We start from the raw sequence: 12,796 nt of genomic DNA on the forward strand, positions 1-12,796 counted from the left end.
TGGGGTTACCCAATGGTTAAAGCGTTCGCTCGTCACGTTGAAGACACTGCTCGGGATTGTTGGTAAATACTTAAACTTCAAGATAATATTTTAATTTTATGCATGTTTTAACCTTTCTGGTATTGTAATATGACCCAGTCAACAACCAAACATGCACACTAGACCTAGTACCCAGACAGACGGAGTTCCAAACAAAATGGAGTGCTGGTCAGATAACCGCTTGTCTCAGACATGACTGGACGGCTGTTTGCAGCATTCACACGAGTAAATGGGTTTAGGACATTTGTCATGAGACTGGAGATATCCTTCACTTGGTGGCTGAGGATGTGATTAGACGTGGGGAATAACGTTGTTTGAAAATTCTCGAAAGTCGTATCCTATAATATTTATACACATGTGAGTGATGATGTGACACACCTCTATCACGGTCTTTTGGTTGTACCAGGAGTAACTCAACATCACGTGGCCCGATTTGGGTTGTTTTGAGATCATCGACAATCCTGATTGTCTGCGCTTTAAATCTGAAATGTAACAGAAACGTCATAAGCATGTAGTCACTTCGAATACACTACTCATTACAAACCTAAAGCATACTTTGTTTTGATGAATCATGTTCTGGTTAGTCTTAAGAGAAACAGTTGTCCTAGCATTGAGAGTCTATCAAATCTTGTCAAAGGTAATGTCCAAGTTATATGGAAAGCATTTACTCAGGGTTACAACGTTCAAAACTTAAGTACAGCTTTCAAATAGTTTAGACCAATAGACATAGCGTGTCCTCAAGCTGCAACGTTGATGTTCCAAAGATGAACATCACTTACTGGATTCCGCAACTTTCTTGGTGGCCAGGCCCCACCGAGTGAACTCGGCAGCCTTGGCGATTTGTGCGTTACCGGAGCTCAGCTTCTCCTTGAGTACATCCATGACACCTTCGTCAGCCTGCAGTATTATATCAATTTAATCATAATGAAAGAGAAAGTAGACATTCGGCAGTATCTGAATGGTGATATTGCATGAATTCTCTTGAACGCCATATCTTTCAGCATGGAGTCCATGTAATGCTTATTTTACAGTTAGAAATGAAGTATACGATTTGACATGGCGAATGTGTCATGGCAGTAACCAAATTGTGGTCACATGGTGAATCCGGTCGAAATAAGGATTCTCCAATTGTTATTCAAATGATTTGTGAAACTGAGGTTAACTGAGGGAGCCGGAGACACCAAAGTTTGTTTTATATTTTACATCTTCTATCATGTACGTATTGCCTCAGGCACTCTTCATACACTGCGATAATTAAATCTTTTTGACATCCACAGGTAATAGGGTTCGATCATTTTTGGTTATATTTGTTGATACAATTATTACCTATTCGGTTATGTCCATAGCAACGTGCTACATTTTTGTGTAAGAGGAGACAGAGTGGTTTTCTTAAGAAACTGATAATAAATTTATTATATCAGTTTGATTTGATTATTTTTGTTCTAATGTACCATGACCATATTTTTCTCCATTAGTACCACACAGAGATATACTTACGTTGAGAATGCTTTTATTTTCGTCGTTAAAGGAGAGTTCCCTGATACATCCTAGAGCCTCCTCCTGCTCAACCTCTGTTCCTCCTTTAAGGATAGTTTTCAGGGTTTTCAAAACTCCCTTTTCCATCAACAGTCGCTTGTTGTCGTCATTCTTGGCCAAGGCTGTCAGGCTGTTTAGAAGTTCCCTGGCGCTGAAGAAGGTGGTCCCTTGAACACAGCGGTGGTGGACGTCCTCCCACGCCTTCTTGATCATGTCGATGAGGAAGTCGAACACAGTGACGTCTGCTGAAAGGACTTTGTTCTTGGCCTCGTCCACGATGTGGGTTAAAACCAACAGGGTCGTGAGTTTCACCTCTGCCAAATATAAGTGAGTGAGTGAGTATGGTGTTTCATCGCTTTTAGCAATATTTTAGCAATATCACGGCGGGAGGACAGCCAAATATAAACTACACACACACACACGCACGCACGCACGCACGCACACACACACACACACACTTTGAAGGTAGTTCTAATATCTGCACTAACAAATGTTGTCAGCATTATGAACACTCTAGTTTCAACATCATTTGAAAACAAATTAATTCTGATTTTCAAAGTATTTTAGGTATGATAAAATTCCATTGCTGAGAACAGTGCAATTTTTTCCATTGTGACAAAACATTATGTCGACATTATGACACTTTGACTTAACATGTGTGTATATCTATACGTTGGCTGTGGTGTTTTCTCTTTAAACACGTGTACTAGGTTTATAAAGCCATTATATTTTGTAAAAACCGATGCTAAAGGAAACTAAACCTCACAGTTGATTTAATATTTGTATTATATGTAATATACTTCTACGTAGTATGGTCTTTTCAAAATATTATTTCAATCAAAACATTGGACTAACTCATTTATATTAAAATACAGATATCTTTTTGCAACCTCTTGCAAGAATAGATACAAAGGCAAATATAATTTAACAAAGGGTCTGTTAATCCTTAATTACAATTAAATTGGACGCGGTATACTTTTATGCCCCCCAGTTAACAAGGACACGCGACACTCAGTGTAGGGAGTCTGGACACACTTACTTGTGGACTTTGCTTTAAGGAACGGCAGGAGTGTGTCAACTGCATTAAGCTCTCTATACTTCTGTCTGGTCACGTGGTTCTGGGCACAGTTGTACATGATGCCAACAGCGGTGTCAAAGATAATATCATCATCCTAGAACAGATAACATACATCCAAGACAGGAGCAACAGCGGTGTCAAAGGCAATATCATTATCCTAGAACAGATAACATACATCCAAGACAGAAGCAACAGCGGTGTCAAAGGCAATATCATTATCCTAGAACAGATAACATACATCCAAGACAGGAGCAAGAGCGGTGTCAAAGGCAATATCATTATCCTAGAACAGATAACATACATCCAAGACAGGAGCAAGAGCGGTGTCAAAGGCAATATCATTATCCTAGAACAGATAACATACATCCAAGACAGGAGCAAGAGCGGCGTCAAAGGCAATATCATTATCCTAGAACAGATAACATACATCCAAGACAGGAGCAAGAGCGGCGTCAAAGGCAATATCATTATCCTAGAACAGATAACATACATCCAAGACAGGAGCAAGAGCGGCGTCAAAGGCAATATCATTATCCTAGAACAGATAACATACATCCAAGACAGGAGCAAGACAGCGGCGTCAAAGGCAATATCATTATCCTAGAACAGATAACATACATCCAAGACAGGAGCAAGAGCGGCGTCAAAGGCAATATCATTATCCTAGAACAGATAACATACATCCAAGACAGGAGCAAGAGCGGCGTCAAAGGCAATATCATTATCCTAGAACAGATAACATACATCCAAGACAGGAGCAACAGCGGCGTCAAAGGCAATATCATTATCCTAGAACAGATAACATACATCCAAGACAGGAGCAACAGCGGCGTCAAAGGCAATATCATCATCCTAGAACAGATAACATACATCCAAGACAGGAGCAAGAGCGGCGTCAAAGGCAATATCATTATCCTAGAACAGATAACATACATCCAAGACAGGAGCAAGAGCGGCGTCAAAGGCAATATCATTATCCTAGAACAGATAACATACATCCAAGACAGGAGCAACAGCGGCGTCAAAGGCAATATCATCATCCTAGAACAGATAACATACATCCAAGACAGGAGAGCAAAGTCAAAGGCAATATCATCATCCTAGGCATACATCCAAGACAAGCGGCGTCAAAGGCAATATCATTATCCTAGAACAGATAACATACATCCAAGACAGGAGCAAGAGCGGCGTCAAAGGCAATATCATCATCCTAGAACAGATAACATACATCCAAGACAGGAGCAAGAGCGGCGTCAAAGGCAATATCATCATCCTAGAACAGATAACATACATCCAAGACAGGAGCAAGAGCGGCGTCAAAGGCAATATCATTATCCTAGAACAGATAACATACATCCAAGACAGGAGCAACAGCGGCGTCAAAGGCAATATCATCATCCTAGAACAGATAACATACATCCAAGACAGGAGCAAGAGCGGCGTCAAAGGCAATATCATCATCCTAGAACAGATAACATACATCCAAGACAGGAGCAACAGCGGCGTCAAAGGCAATATCATTATCCTAGAACAGATAACATACATCCAAGACAGGAGCAAGAGCGGCGTCAAAGGCAATATCATCATCCTAGAACAGATAACATACATCCAAGACAGGAGCAACAGCGGCGTCAAAGGCAATATCATCATCCTAGAACAGATAACATACATCCAAGACAGGAGCAATCTAAATGGTGGTTGTAGTTATGTATCTGTCGAAACAGCAAGAACTAGAATCCCGGTATATGTTGCCTGTCCCCGACAGAGACAATATATTCACCTTGATGTTAGTGTTTGCGCTGCAAGCCCCTATGGTTGGTTTTTGTTTAACGCCACACTCAACAGTATTTCAGCTACATGGCGTCGATCTGTAAATAATCGAGTCTGGACCAGACAGTCCAGTGATCAACAACATGAGCATCGATCTACGCAGTTGGGATACGATGACATGTGTCAACCAATTCAGCAAGCCTGACCACCCGATCCCGTTAGTCGCCTCTTACGACAAACATGGGTTACTGAAGATTTAAAACAATTAAAAGGTATTCCGTTGATCAGTATCTTGCGTTGTGACCTTATGTTTGTATGTTATCCAGGAACGTAATTCACAAACAATTCACAAATAATATATTGATGATATTCCGCCTCCGCCTTTTAGTACACATGTACGCTATGACCTTATATGACCCTGCTGACTGTCGACGACCTAAAGTCTGACCCTCGTGTCACAGATGCTTCCGACAGTCACAGATGAAGTGACAACGTGCTATAGTTATTAAAGGATTATGTTTCGAGAACACGAACATGTCAGATAAACTTCGTAAAACTAAGTAATTGCAATTGTCAGAAACGGACTCTAGGGTCAAAGTTCAAACCTAACCGCCACAGGTATGAATCTTCACGTGGTGAGATGATGTCGTGAATGACAGAAGAGGATAACGTTCTTACATATATAAGCCTGCGGTTAGCCTCAAATGTGTTTGTTTGGTTAACGGTACGCCGAAATATAATATCGTAAATTCATAAAAATACCCAGAAAGACAAGTTTGTTTAATACGACGGTTGAGATTGCATTGACAAAAGTCTGACAATGAAATGCCGCTGTAAAATTTCAGATTTATAATTTCACAAGGATCTAACCCAGGCCAATATTGTTATGTATAATCAAACTTTTAGAAGATTACAAAAATTCTGCATATTTCAGTTAATCTTTACCGACAAACCAAATGTTTAAAAATCCTTAAACGAAACCAAAAGGTCTTGCCTAAAATGTTTCCTAGTTAATACCCATGTCGTATTGCTGAAGACATGAAATACACACCAGAATGAACAACTAAAATGTCACCTTGTTTATGGCTTTACCTTTTGTTTTAGACATATTTACAAGATGAATCCTAATTCCCTATCTCTGTTGGGAATGTTAAAAAGGCGCCTCGTTAAAAAAGGGAGCAAAGTGACAGAAGTCTTCTGTTATATTGTTCTTATCGTTAAGCTGTCACCGAACATGTTCATCAACTGAAAACACACGATTAATGTTTTTCATTGTACCTTCTGTTGTATTAATCTATCTATCTATATATATATATATATATATATATATATATACACATATATATGTATATGTATATGTATACATATGGATAGCAATGAATTAGAATCTAGAATCTACTGTCAGTTTATCTGATTTGCAACCACAAATAGAAATAATAATATATGCGGATAAAGTTTTATTTTGTTTATATTTTACACTTGTTTGTGTTTATATAAATACTTTTACCAGACAGATGTGTGTTAGAACATGTACATGTTTTGCATGTGCCATACCTCTCGAGCTAAATCAGAAGAATAACATAATAAATCACACACGTGACACACTTGTCGTGGATGATTGACAGGTGCCCTATATATCCCGGAAACAAGCTGGGCCAGTCAGTGAAAGTCACGCATGTGAGACAGGACTCTCGTGATGAAGTTATTGCAACTGTACAACAGTCTTAACGCGAGGAACCGCAATAAGGACAAAAGCCGCGCCGGTGACCTCTAACCCAGACATTTTTAATCTTTAAAAGATGTTTTTATTATGTTCATGCATCATATGTATGTACTTTTAACACGAAATCCCCGGGGCAGTGTCAGAAAGGATCTGTTTTGTTTGAAAAGCATCAACGTATAACGTGCTATATTTGGGGTTACACGTTCTCTGTAATGTAGAGATCCTTTTCTTGAGGTTGGGCCCCGCCCCTTTATTCGAACGCACACTCTCAACGTGAGGCACCTAATCGCCAGCACACAAAGTCAGCCATCTAGCCCACTCAGCCACCATGGCTTGTGGAATCTAACCCACTCAGCCACCATAGCTTGTGGAATCTAACCCACTCAGCCACCATAGCTTGTGGAATCTAACCCACTCAGCCACCATGGCTTGTGGAATCTAACCCACTCAGCCACCATAGCTTGTGGAATCTAACCCACTCAGCCACCATGGCTTGTGGAATCTAACCCACTCAGCCACCATGGCTTGTGGAATCTAACCCACTCAGCCACTATGGCTTGTGGAATCTAACCCACTCAGCCACTATGGTTTGTGGAATCTAACCCACTCAGCCACCATAGCTTGTGGAATCTAACCCACTCAGCCACCATAGCTTGTGGAATCTAACCCACTCAGCCACAGATGCTGGTGGAATCTAACCCACTCAGCCACCATAGCTTGTGGAATCTAACCCACTCAGCCACCATGACTTGTGGAATCTAACCCACTCAGCCACTATGGCTTGTGGAATCTAACCCACTCAGCCACCATAGCTTGTGGAATCTAACCCACTCAGCCACAGTTGCTGGTGGAATCTAACCCACTCAGCCACCATAGCTTGTGGAATCTAACCCACTCAGCCACCATAGCTTGTGGAATCTAACCCACTCAGCCACCATGGCTTGTGGAATCTAACCCACTCAGCCACCATGGCTTGTGGAATCTAACCCACTCAGCCACCATGGCTTGTGGAATCTAACCCACTCAGCCACCATGGCTTGTGGAATCTAACCCACTCAGCCACTATGGCTTGTGGAATCTAACCCACTCAGCCACTATGGTTTGTGGAATCTCAGCCACCCCACTTGTGGATCTAACCCAGCCACCACTCAGCTTGTGGAATCTAACCCACTCAGCCACCATAGCAGTTGTGGTGGAATCTAACCCACCCACTCAGCCACAGATGCTGGTGGAATCTAACCCACTCAGCCACCATGGCTTGTGGAATCTAACCCACTCAGCCACCATGACTTGTGGAATCTAACCCACTCAGCCACTATGGCTTGTGGAATCTAACCCACTCAGCCACCATGGCTTGTGGAATCTAACCCACTCAGCCACAGTTGCTGGTGGACAACCATTATTGGCATGAGTATATATTTAGATTTGGAAGGGGACACATTGTACTCGTGACAATTAACATTAAGCGGTTGGACCTCAACTGAATTGTTTTTAAGGTATGATGACGATGATGATGATGATGGGAGGAAATGATGAAATATGTCAAGCATAAAAATACGAAGCAGGACTTTCACCACACAGATAAAGATATCTCTGTACATAGAAGGTCATCCATAAAGTTTAGGTGGCTTAAATAAAGACGACTTTGGAATTGCAATGGATATATAAAAGCAGAATCGAGATTTCATCACCATGTTTATATAATATGTAACCAACCATATATAAGTGAGCGAGCGTGGTTAACATCGCTTTGTACAGTATTCAAGGCATATATTGATGATGGGGTGTGGGTGCCAGAAGGTCTTTTTGAAACACACGGGCACGGGTAAACTGAAAAATATACCAGCACGAACCGGGATTCGAACCGGCATTCATAGGTTTCTGACGTAGCTATTGGAAGCAACTCTTTCTTAAAGGCAGCCCGTGCCCCGGACCATACATGGCGTCATATGTGACTGTGTTAAAAGTTAAAGTTAAAATAGGTTACCGATATGATTGGAAGGGTCTTCCCGATGGCTTTCACGTCGGCGAGGAGGTACTTGAACAGTCCTGACTGGGAAACCTTCTCCCCAAGAGACCAACTGTTGTCTGTGGCTGTCCACAGGCTCTTCCTCATCTCCATCACCAGCTTCACCTCGATAGCGTTCTGATGCTTGTGGATGAAATCGGACGTGAGGATATCAATCGTACCAATGGCAAATTCATACAGATCATACATGCGTTTCGCGAACCCTTTAACTGCCAGATAGTTCCCCAGGATGCCACGTATACTGTCGGATGTATACGTCTCAAATGCTTTACTAATGTTCGCTCGCAAGGATTCAACCAGTTGCCCCTTGTCCCTCTTCTTAGCGTCAAGGAGTTTGAGGAACACGTCGAATCCTTCAAGTGCTGATTGGAGTTCTGGGTGGAACTTGATGTCGCGCTGAAGCTGTTCTTCCTCTGTGAGGATCTTGCGGCCTGTTTTCGGGAGGAAGGTCGACCCTCCAAGCCCACTGACCATGTCCGTTTGGCCGGGGCCATTAGCGACCTTGGATGACCTTCTCATGGTGGTTGAGGATGACCCTGAATGAGTCAGCCACTAAGGATACCTGAAATAAATACTAGCATTAGACATCAAAAAGCGTTAGAATGAGATAAACCTTATTGGTGTTATTAACGTCAAACTAGGAACACATCAATTACTTAAGACTGAATAACTGTATATCAGTAAGAAACATTATCAGTTTTTATTTTGGTCACTATGGCTTTATGCCTGCCTTCCTTCCTACTGATAATACACCGTAACGGTATATGTCTACCTCGTAAATATCTAGTGAGAAGGCTCAGTCCTATGATTGTGGATTCATATCCTATATCCACGATGTCTATGATTGTGTAACTTAGAAACCTACCTCAGACCAACATCAAGTCTCTGAAAGAACCAATTTTACAGCAAAAAACTTTTCCTAAATTATACTCATATAATATATTGAAAGGAGTCCAGAGACTTTCCAGAGATTTTCAAATCTTGAGACATTTTCTCGACTTGCATGGGCTTTCAGGGATATATTTGTTTCAGGGTCTTTATGACAGACTACATCCGATCTGTGCTCTTGGGCTTCAGTAAAGATTTAAACTGTTTACCAGCAACCCAGACCTGCATCAGTTTGTCATTGCTTCCATATTTACAGACCGCCGCCATATAGCTGGAATAATGCTGAGTGCAGCGTAAAACTAAACTCACTCAGTGATTCCTTCTTACACGTGGCCGTGACACAAAGTCTTCATTGCGGGAATAAACCTGACTTACTCACTAACTCTACCGTCATGTAGTTTACATGAACTAGATTATATATTACATACCCATTTAATCTTACGATTGCAACACAGCCGTGCAATACGCCAAACATGGCGAATTCCGAATTGCACTCCAATTTCCGTATTGCACGGTTTCCGGATCTACGTTTTCGGCAATACTCGGATCCTTCCGGAAACATCTAAATTTAAACATCATTTAGGTCATGGGCATTCCCTTTGAAAACATTATAGTTATCTAATGGAAGATAGTTTGTGTCAAATAGTATTCTGTTTTGTTTCTTTCGTGATCAGATTGTGGCACTTGATTGATGACGTCAATACATGTGTGATACGTCCCTTGGGTGGAGTGATACTCGGGTCACGGTAACCTCAGTGCGGAAGTTTAGGTAGTGACGTTAAGAGTAAGATAAAATATAGAACGCCTTAGTGCTGTTGGACCATATGTATTGAACGAGAACATGCCATGGCGGAAGAGATACAACGAGTTCAAAGACATCTGCTTGTTCAGTACATAAGGTCCAACCCCTGAAGATCCGGCTTAGGATCGGTCTTCAGCAACCTAGGCTCGCTGACCTGGTTGACACATGTCATCGTATCCCAATTGTGTAGATTGATGCTGTTGATCACTAGATTTTCTGGTCCAGGCTCGATTATTTATAGACCGCCACCGTCATAATCTGGAGTATTGCTGAGAGCGGCGTAAAACAACAAACCAAACCAAAAACATCACTGGATTGTCTGGTCCAGACTCGATTATGTACAGACACCCTCCATAAAGCTGGAAAATTGCTTTGTTGGCAGCGTTAAACAAAAACCAAATGCACTATATAGTATGACGTTGTACATATACATGTATTTCACATCAGGGCGCTGTCCCCTGAACATTAAAATCACCGCTCAAAATGGTAATGCTGGCAACTCACCTTGCAAGACAGTTCGGAAATTCGTCCCCGGAGTCAAGAGTAAACATGTATTTTATCCAAACAGCATAAGCGTTGCAGTGATTATATCATTAACCGTTCTATTATTCAGTGTATAACTGTCATATCTCTGATAATCCTTCTGCCATTGTAAGTATTACCCAATCAGTGCCCAAGTCGGATATGTACAAAGGGTACTGACACCAGCCAGCAAGTACCTGCAGGACAGGAAGTATCCCATAGCCATAAATTGTCCTCGGTTCAGGTAAACATACCTTTCCACAAGTAAATCCGTGTCAGCTACACTTAGTTACAATCTAGTTCTACGTGGTTAGTTCGAAGGGGTTGTTGTCTTTTGTTCCCGTCTTATCACGCAACGCCGGATCAATTTCCATGATTTTTTCTGTCGCTTTTTCAAATCAGGTTATTGCTGCAAATACGCGATCAAATATCCCGATCTGCATCATGAACATGAAGCTAATTCTAATTCAATATTTCATTATTGTTTAATTTTAAACTATTATTAGCTTGGAATGTTAAAGTGTATAATAACTGGGAGTGTATATATGACATGCAACAAAATAAGAAAAATGATATAAAATGACAATTCATACGAACTAGTTCACACGATGCATACGAGTTCATAATTCATAGGAATAGTTTACACGACCACACGAACGTACGAGCGCACGAACGCACACATATGCAATAAGTATTTTCTTGCATTCCTTATACATGCATACAGTACTGTGTATGTTGGTGGTTGCCTTAAGTCGCCCATTACGACCTGTACGTTGGGCTAAGGGCTCCAGTTACATGGGTGCTCTTGGTTGGATGAACACAACATCGATACGCTGCTGGGGTGTTATCGGTTGATCAACAGATTCAGACAGACAGACAGACAGACAGTTTTATTCAGTAAAAGGCCACTGGCCCATAATAAAGTCAAATGCGTGATCACACATCACATGAATACAGTATAGATCGTTGTAACTGTGTTTTAAAGGGTCTGCCAGTTTAGTCTGTTATGAAATATACTCATGCCGATAATGGTTGTCACCCCCTTCAATTTTTTTAATTGGAGAGGGGGGTTGGGTGTGTGTGTGAGGTGTGTGTGGGATTGGGGTGGGGATGGGGGTGACAACCATTATTGGCATGAGTATATATAAAAGAAACTACAGTTATAGCAAACTCAAAGGGTCCACATTTATGGGTAAGTAAGTAAGTAAGTACGCCAGTAGGTGGGTGGGTGGGTGAGTGAGTGAGTGAGTGAGTGAGTGAGTGAGTGAGTGAGTGAGTGAGTGAGTGAGTGAGTGAGTGAGTGAGTGAGTGAGTGAGTGAGTGAGTGAGTGAGTGAGTGAGTGAGTGAGTGAGTGAGTGAGTGAGTGAGTGAGTGAGTGAGTGAGTGAGTGAGTCAGTCAGTCAGTCAGTCAGTCAGTCAGTCAGTCAGTCAGTCAGTCAGTCAGTCAGTCAGTCAGTCAGTCAGTCAGTCAGCCATCCAGTAAGTAAGTAAGTAAGTAAGTCCAACATCAAGCAGTAAAGAACATACTGACGAGACTGTGGATCGCCGCGGATCATTAACCCTATCTGACAATACCCCTTCCTTGTACACGGCCTGCATATTTGAACATGTGCCAGTGCTAATCTGTCACCACGAATCACCATAGCATGTGCTTGGCAGTTACACTGCGATCTGGTATCAGGTGATATTGACCTCAGGCGCATATCGCTGTTTCTGTGTACTTGTACATTTATCATACGGTGGGCTCGACTGCTTCCGAAATGTAATGGTTTGAAGGATATATACCACACGTAGTGACATGTTCACGATCGATTAACATTGTTGTTTAAGTCATACTTGAGATTACATAGAATGTTCCATGGTTTGTTTTAACAGCTGCCTTGTACATGTTGGATTTAAGGGGAGGGAAGCTGTGCTAAAAAAGGGGGCCATTGTCTGCCTAGTTGGAGATATTGACATGGATATATAAGTAGAAATATGACAGTAACTCTGTGTATATTCGATTACCTGGACCCGATAGATATACTGAGGGAATAGATAAGGGATCACATGAAAGCACAAGTATTCCTTTACTTTTTCCCCAGGTTTCTTCAAAGCTTTTATCGCACAACTTGTGAAGAAACCTGGAAGAAATAACGGAACACTTGTGCTTTCATGTGATCCCTAATTTCTTTAACCCTCAGTATATGATGAAGTAGGAACAGGCAAATGCTGGCATTTGAAGCACTTGAATTAAATCTGCTGGGACTGCTGCTGAGTTTAGTATCCTTTACCTGTAACGTCCTTGTTAGGTTTTGTGTTACATAATGCCACCGAGGTGTGTTGAAAGGACAATGAAATGTTACTATATTACATTGTACTTTAACCACCTGGCTACCCCACCACCCCACCTGTTAAGTGGACAATAT

At 41.6% G+C, this 12,796-nt stretch overlaps 1 protein-coding gene across 1 annotated transcript; it reads right to left on the reverse strand.

Annotated features, from left to right (window-relative positions):
- Positions 1–330: 330 nt before the first annotated feature.
- On the reverse strand, positions 331–10,660 carry LOC124255443. The gene is made up of 6 exons (XM_046689359.1): positions 10,370–10,660; positions 8,134–8,737; positions 2,615–2,747; positions 1,537–1,889; positions 819–936; positions 331–521 (listed from the first exon to the last, which is right to left on the reverse strand). Exons 2-6 carry the CDS (start codon positions 8,692–8,694, stop codon positions 331–333), a joined length of 1,356 nt encoding a protein of 451 aa, XP_046545315.1. The 5' UTR covers positions 8,695–8,737; positions 10,370–10,660.
- Between the last annotated feature and the right edge of the window lie 2,136 nt (positions 10,661–12,796).

The sequence above is a fragment of the Haliotis rubra genome, unplaced genomic scaffold, assembly GCF_003918875.1.
Source record: "Haliotis rubra isolate DU_JTF1 unplaced genomic scaffold, ASM391887v1 Scf60, whole genome shotgun sequence".
Lineage (NCBI taxonomy): Eukaryota > Metazoa > Mollusca > Gastropoda > Lepetellida > Haliotidae > Haliotis > Haliotis rubra.

Excerpts from the sequence above, each read along its gene's own strand:
- LOC124255443 (XM_046689359.1), bottom strand. The coding sequence starts at position 8,694 with ATGAGAAGGTCATCCAAGGTCGCTAATGGCCCCGGCCAAACGGACATG. Across the intron at positions 937-1,536 it reads AAAATAAAAGCATTCTCAAC|GCTGACGAAGGTGTCATGGA; the intron begins GTAAGTATATCT and ends ATAATACTGCAG. Across the intron at positions 522-818 it reads CAAGAAAGTTGCGGAATCCA|ATTTAAAGCGCAGACAATCA; the intron begins GTAAGTGATGTT and ends GTTACATTTCAG.